Source organism: Topomyia yanbarensis, chromosome 2, assembly GCF_030247195.1.
Source record: "Topomyia yanbarensis strain Yona2022 chromosome 2, ASM3024719v1, whole genome shotgun sequence".
Taxonomy (NCBI): Eukaryota; Metazoa; Arthropoda; class Insecta; order Diptera; family Culicidae; genus Topomyia; species Topomyia yanbarensis.
The window spans coordinates 73,367,069-73,375,254 of NC_080671.1; the positions used below are offsets into that span (position 1 = coordinate 73,367,069).

At 38.1% G+C, this 8,186-nt stretch overlaps 1 protein-coding gene across 1 annotated transcript; it reads left to right on the forward strand.

The window, feature by feature from the left end:
• The first annotated feature begins 6,174 nt into the window (after positions 1 to 6,174).
• Positions 6,175 to 8,186, forward strand: LOC131678434 (putative zinc finger protein 735). The gene is made up of 5 exons (XM_058958588.1): positions 6,175 to 6,442; positions 6,500 to 6,824; positions 6,879 to 7,332; positions 7,393 to 7,588; positions 7,656 to 8,186. The coding sequence occupies exons 1-5, from the start codon at positions 6,329 to 6,331 to the stop codon at positions 8,037 to 8,039; spliced, it is 1,473 nt and encodes a 490-aa protein (XP_058814571.1). The 5' UTR covers positions 6,175 to 6,328; the 3' UTR covers positions 8,040 to 8,186.

The window sequence follows — 8,186 nt, forward strand, 5'->3', positions numbered from 1 at the left end:
CAATTTGAAAGTTTACACAGGTTTTTGAAGAAATTTTGTTCTAGCCTAAACGTCTGTTATCTGTGGTATTATAGAGATGCGCAGACTGCGAAACCAAACGTTCCATTCGAACCCAAAATAGCGGTTTCAAACGAGCAATGTGAACAAATATAGCGTATTTAGGAAATATCTCCTGGGGAGTATTGAGATTGAAATAAAAAGAAATACATGTGAATTTGCTTACATACGAAGAGTGTCAACTTTACATATATACATTCTAAATAACTTTTATGATACAAATAAAGTACGAGTAAATTTTCACACATTTTAAACATTACAAACTCTTTGATCGATTGTCTAGTCCCTTATTTTCTATAACTGGTAGATGCAAAATCTGAACATTATAAACTTATCGACTAGTTTTCTCCTATTATCGTGACGTTTATCATAATTATTAATGTTCAATGGCATCAGCAATTGTACCAACTGCATTTTTGATATACTCTCTAGTGCTATAAAATATATTTGCACAGGCTCAGTTACGTGATTCGATGCGTTTTCGAGTTGCATGATTGAGCATTTTTATTGAATATTTCTCAAAAGAAATTCCTCAAGCATTCATTAAAATAAAAAGTCACTGTTTATACAAAACTTCTGGTTGCCAAAACTAGCAGACAAAATAACTTGGTAAACCGTGCAGCCAAATTCACTGTTTTTCTCTCCGTGTGTCTTAAAATTTAAAACATCATTTTTGGATTCAATAAGCATCCCAGTCCAAAAACTGAAAAAAAAAACGCTTGACTGAACTCGCCTGTGCTGATTGCCCCTAGGAAAAAATGCAATTTCTGGATGCGATTTAAACACAATTTCAATACTTACAAATTTTCTGGCGGCTGAAATGCTCGGTCAGCGAGGCAAGCAGAAAGTTAGAAAAACTTGAGCAAAGCGAAATTGATGCTGGCAGAGTTTCTGCGAGCATTTTGCGCGATTTGTGCGAGAATCCTGGCAACGAATTCGCTCAAATGCAACAACCGTTTCTGACAGAAGCGGTTAAACCAACCGATGCTGCTCACTTTTATCCAGAATCCAATCAGAAATGTACGGCCAAGATCTCTGCACGCTTCCTGCCACATATTTGTCAGATGTTTTGCTCGATTCGTGCTAAATTCTACCAGGTAGGAATTGCCAGGATCTTTGCACAGTTTATGTCCGAGTTATGCCAGGGTTTTGCTAGGTTCCTGTCAAAATTTGCCAGAAAACGCGAGCGAAGCCGAGTTCGCCCTAGCTCAACTAACCCGACAGGATACGCGTAGAAATCAGACAAGGCTGCCAAACCAAGACTTACAGAAATCTAACAGAGCGGTCTCTGCCAGAAAATTTGCTCACTGGGTGGACTTGGTTATTTTTCATATTTTTCTGACATGGCGGTTTAAGTTTGACTTAAGCTTAAAATTCTTTTTTTAAACAATTCGCGTGTTATCGATTGAATTTTGTATGTCTAGTGCACTTCATTTGGCCAACGAATGTGGGAAATTATGAAATCGTGAGTACGTATAGTAGAACAAGATCCCTAACCTAAAGTCTTCGCGAGCGTCACATAGTGGTAAGTTTTGGTGTGCAATACCAATTTCACCATTGATTATTCCTATAGTTTGGTGGTGATTACCTAGTTTACTGATAAATTTATGTGAGTAGAAAATGAATCCGAAAATAAGAATTATTTATTATTTTCATATTGTGTTTCCAGGTTTTAGTCACCGTTCATGAATGTTATTAATGTTGATAATTAATCAAAACCGCAGTTTACCGTTTACGTTTCAGCTTATTCACCAAGGCGAGCCTTGCCGTCGCTGGGAGGAAATCGATTTCCCCCCTTCGACGGCAAGACGCGCTTGTGTGAATAATTCTGAGGAAGGCTGAAATTAAATAAGGAAGTAAGCTGAAACGTAAACGATAAACTGTGGTTTTGATCAATTATCACCGAAAAATATCAACTAAAAAACAGTAACAATTTTCATATTAGGCAATTAGGGGCGATTAAATGGCGGGTTCCGTGAGCGATTTGGCGGTGATTTAAGAGCGGGTAGGGCGGAAAAAAATTACGGCGGCAAATCACCCAAATGTTGCAATTGAAATCGCCCTCTATTTGCGCTCAACTTGCCGGCAAATTGTAGGGCAAGTAGCGCATCCGAATTGGCAAATGGTTTCCCGTTAGCCAGCAAATTGCCCTTTTTGACTAGAAGTGTTGGTACCCCATAGAAAATTTGACAGTTCATAAATTTCCCAGTCGACCGAGGAAATCAGTTGCTTTGGGGTCGACAGATTAATTATCCGACTAAGTTGGGTTTCGTCGGTGAACAATTTTTGTCACCATATTGTAGTATATATGATAGATAAGGCAAAATAAAAAAAAAATTCGATTTCGATTCGTTTCCAACTGTGCCTTTGGATGAACCAAACGATCATTCGACAGATGTATCCAACGCCTGTCCAAAGAGACCAAAGAGAGATATTCGCAAACCAGCTAGGTTTAATGATAACTTTATATATCACGTGTACCAATAGATAGATTTTTGAAACCAATTGTTCTTACTGTTTAATGCAAATTGAAACACATAATACATTGTTAACATACACTAGTAAATATACTGAATGATCCCGTCCATTGACTATGTATCTTTAATGTTTAAAAAAACATCATCTAGAGTAGGGGAGGGATGAATTGTAGTATATATGATAGATAAGGCAAAATAAAAAAAAGAAAGATAAAGAAAGTGTAATAATTGTTTCAATGTACCTAAACTATGTGCATAAAAGATGCGCTAACGGTTAGTTTTTATGCTTCATTGCAACATAGAAAATGTGAATATGATATAATATACACCCGCATAAAACAACAAGGAGATCGACATGACACACTCGACAAAGCGCGATTCCACAAACACCGTTGCTTGGAAAATTTCGTCTCCCTAGAAACTAGACGCTTGAACCAGAAAGCAAATCTCTTGTTGAAGCGTGATTCCACGATCCGTTACGTTGGTTACTGTAGAACGTGCTAAGCGACAAACAGTTAGTTTTTTTGGAAACGTATTTCTCAAAAAATCCTCAGGATTCTGTTACTTTGGTTACGGTGGGTAGTTAAAAAACAAGAACTTTCTTCGCGACAAACAGTCAGTTTTCGGAGTAGCGTATAGAAGAACGGACGTAAAATGGATTTTCGCACCAAATCTAAGCCGGGACACGACACATATTAATCGCCAGATTTAATCTTTGTAAATCTGGTTTTAGTTTTAAACTACCAACAAATCGATCAATTTGATTGGTTGAAATAGATCGATTTCAACAGATTTCGTACGTCATATTTAATTAGTTGTCCCGTTGGCAGACGTCCATGTTAAACATGCTCGTTTGATTGCAATTTTTGACAGTCCGTTTGGCTACATTTTTTGACACTTCGCTAGTCTGTGTACACTGGTATATTAAATCCATTGAATTCACGCATGATTTTTTGCAATTTGTAGCAGTGCATTAAAATTGTCTGGCACACATACTGCCCATAAAAGCATAAGAGTCCCATATTGATTTTCGTCGAAAATAAGTTATCCGTTGGATTGTATTCTGTATCACCACTGAATCACAATGCACAAAAAATGCTCAGAAAATTTAGAAAAAAAATACCAAACCAACCATAAGGCTGAATTTGGAAAATGTTAAATTTTAACAGCGTTTTTCTCAGATTTCTGTTTGTCAATATGAGACTGATATGCTTTTATGGGGAGCATAAATATCGTGTGAAAACTATTGAAATTCATGTGGCGTACACTAGGGGCAGATCACTTGTGATACATTTTTAAAAATCAAATAAATTAAATGCATTTCCTTACATCAAAATAGAAATTCATAATGTATTTTGCGTTGCTTGCAATATATTTTACGTTGCGTGTAAGATGTCAAAACCCTACAAAAAATTAGCCCTACATTCAACAAAACGTCGAACAAAGTGAATCAGCGTAGGACGTTTGTTAAACAAACCTTTCTGCGAGGGAGTGCAAAATTGATGCAAAAATGGAAATTAAATGCATCTTTTCTAATTTGATGCAAATTTGTTATACATTTCTAGAGTGATCTGCCCCTAGGGCGTACATCAAAATTATTAAAGTTGGTAAACCCAATTTATAACGTTTTCGATTTTACCACTGAGAACTGACATACAAGTAAACTTTTCAACTTGTGTAAGAAAAATAACTGTCGCTTTGGAATGACAACAGCAAGTAGACACTTGCCACTGGTCGGCGCTTCGATCGGCCAGCAATCACTATACGGGACTTGTAAGCAAACTTGGATACAATGGTGACTCACGCATGCAAACCTGTATGCGATGGTGATATTCAACGTATTTTCATTTAAATGTTTACACAGGTTTTTCGGGAAAGTTTGTTCTAGCTTATATGTCTGTTCTCTGTGATTTTACGTGGTGTAGTGCAAAAAAGAGACAGACTGTTTACTCCCAAGCATAAAATAAGTGTAGCACCGACTGCACGGGTATAGTGCACTGTCAAAAACGAAAACGACATTAGCCAGTTAATTAGTCGATTGACTACGGAGCACCCGATTTCGTCAGTCGACTGGGAAATTTATCAACTGTCAATTTTTTATGGCGTAAGCCCCATAGAAGTTCCTCTCGATTTTACCACCGACTAAATCGGCTTGCGTCGGTACAATCGACCGACTATGCCACCAATTGATCGGTCGATTGTTGCACCGACTATTATGGGGGTTTAACATGGACGTCTGCTGACGCGACAACCGATTAAATAAATCTGATGAAATGTTGAATTTCAACCAATTAAATTGATCGATTAGTTGGTAGTTTAAAACTGGAACCAGTTTCACACAGATTAAATTTGACCATTAATGTGGTGACGAAAATTGTTCACCGACGAAACCCAACATAGTCGGTTAATTAATCTGTCGACCTCGAAGCACCCGATTTCGTCGGTCGACTGGGAAATTTGGGAATTGTCAAATTTTCTATGGGGTAAGTTTATTTTAATGGAATCCAAATTTATGTCCAAACTGTATACAAAAGGATCAGCACTTGTCATTTTGTGAGGTTAAGGCATTTCATACAATACCCCATAGAAAATTTGACAGTTGTGAAATTTCCCAGTCGACCGACTAAATCGGGTGCTTCGAGGTCGACCGATTAATTACCCGACTACATTGGGTTTCGTCGGTAATCAATTTCCATCAGTATACTAATCGCCAGATTTAATCTGTGTAAATCTTGTTCCAGTTTTAAACTACCAACTAATCGACCGATTTAATAGGTTAAAATAGACCGATTTCAAAAGATTTCGTCGGTCATATTTAATTGGTTGTCGCGTCGGCAGACACCTCAGTTAAGCTCCCATATAAGGGCATGTTCAAAAGTGTTTTATTTTGTATAGGAGTTTCAAATTCGAATTGAAACTGAAGCATTCACATCCCCAGCAGAGCGTTTTATTTTATAATTTCGAAGAGTTTTGTTTTAAAATTTAAAATTGTTATACGACGCCGTCCTATTTGTTGCTGATTTTGAAACACGTTTAGAACTGTGTTTTAAACACATGGAAAGCAAAGGCCTTAGTATAAAGGTACGCAAAGAGTGTGCAAAAAGTGAAGCCGAAAAAAGTCTACCTATTGAGCAAAATTAGAATCCAGCTGTGCTGCAGAGGTATCAGAGATGGATTCCAATTGTGCTCGATAGGTAGCCTTTTTTGACTTCACTCTTTGCGCAACTGTTCTCTATAGACTCTATAGACTGAAAGTATTCATCACAGACACTTAGACCCGATAGACCGGGGAAAAATAAATTAGAATGCAGTAACGCTGAAGGCATGGCGAGACATGAATTTTGAACTGAATAGAGCATCCGCTAAAACTGCTGCTGGGGACAGCAAGTTCCAGTTTTAAAAATTTTCAGTTTTATATTATACAACTGTCAAAATTATGAATCTAAAGCTGAAACACTCCTGAACATGCTCAGTCGGTGCAACAATCGATCGATTAATTGGTTGCATAGTCGGCCGATTCCACCGACGCAAGCCGATTTCGGTGGGAAAATCGGGAGGATTTTCTATGGGATAGTCAATGGGATATGCTACATTTTCCCAATGTGCGGTGGTTGAACTTAGCTCTGTTGTTATTTCGAATCTTGACAATCGCTTTGTTTATTTCTAAAAATAGTTTTTAAATTTGTTAAGCTAGTCCTAGAAATTATTAAGCTTGAAAGTTTATTATTTAAATATTTTTTACTAATAGGTGCTCTTAGAAGCTAACGTTCGCCTTCTAGGCGACACTCTACGAAATGAATAGTTTATGGAAAAAATGGTGCAGACTATGTGCCGACGAGCAACCTGGCAGACACTTAGAATCACTCGATGAGCTAAATAAGATCATTTTAAGGCATCTGAACTTTTCGGTAATTCCTTTGAATAATTATATAGATGTTATTATACTGATGAGTACATTGTTGCAGCTACAAGAAATAACGAATTCAGATAGTTGGATCTGCAAGGCATGTTACGATTTTGTGCACAGATTGGACAGTTTTAAGGAACGCTACCAGCAAACACATAAAATGCTCGTAGAGTTATATTCTTTGAACGAAGATGAACTATTAGAAACAAAATTACAAGAAATTCGATTTAGGCTTTTAGATGATCCCACGATTACACCTGTCAAGGAAGAAATTTTCGTTCAAACTATTAACTGGTGCTCCGATAACTATTTGGACATGCCTGAAATATGTCAAAATACAGATGAACGTTTTTGGAAGAAGAGTCGAAAGACATCGAATAAGGGTAAATTGTTGGTTATTTTATTCGATCAAGTAAAAGAATAGTTATAACTTGTAGAGAAGTCTCAAATCAGCGAACAGTGGGGCGAAGCTGTAAACCCACGTAATGATGATTACTCGGATAACGAGGTATCAGATGAACTCAACATTTCCGATGCTTCGGAATCAGAGCATCCATCAGCAACTGGTTTTGACTGCAACATAGAGAAAACGAAGTTCAAACGTGTTGTGAAACGGAAATCGCAGAAGAAAATTACAGGAACAAGCTCGCCGGAAAAGGAAAAAGCTGTTAAGCAACCGTGGAAGTGTGAACCTTGTAGCTTAGAGTTCCGGCATAAATCCGCTTACATGACCCATCTCGAATCAAAACATTCCCATTCTGAGGAACTTTTATTTCCTTGCTCTGCATGCCCTAAACGATTTGCATCGGACAAACGAGCAAAGTCACATGGGGAAATCCATCTCCCGAGTGAAGTTAAAAATATTCACCCTTGCCGTTTTTGTGATAAAAAGTATGTGGACAGTTATTGTATTGTATCAACCACCATTCTTTTATCAATATTTTTACACAGATTCAGTAAGTTGGCGAGTGTGGTTTTGCACATAAAAGCAATCCACATCGGTGAACGGCCGTACGTTTGCGAGGAGTGCGGTAAGGATTTCACAACAAATGGATCACTTAAGGAACATCAGACAACTCACAGTAACGAGCGACAGTTCATGTGTACGCAGTGCCCGAAAGGATTCAAGAACTTGCCAGCGCTGAAGGTTTGCTGTTTTGGTGTAATAGTAGGCACATTCTCTGTATTGATACCACTATTTTACATTATTTTAGAACCATATCGATACACATTCGGACACAAATTACGTTTGCACCCATTGCGGGCTTAAACTGAACACAAAACGAACCCTACGGCGGCACATGGTCGTTCATTCGGATCAGAAAAATTTCAAATGCCAATATTGTGGCAACGAGTTCAAACGATCCAAAACGTTGAAGAATCATCTCATGCTTCACACGGGCCACCGGCCGTATAAATGCCCCTTCTGTGAAAAGACATTTGCCACCGGTCCGAACTGTCGTCAACACAAAAAGATTGCCCACCCACTGGAACTAGATGCGCTGGAAGCTTCCGGAGAGCAAATCTGGGCTACCGACGTCCCAAAGCTAGAACAACTGCAACCCAAACGTCCAAGGGTTGTTGATTCAGTCGAATGATGTGTTAATTGTGCAAAATAATCGAACATTAATGTGGTTTTTCAGATATATCGCGACATCTTTAGGAGGTGTGGGCTCTTTTGGATTTCCAAACAAGGAAAGTCTTGAATAAACATTAAAACCAAGAAGCATGGCATAGAGGTCGAA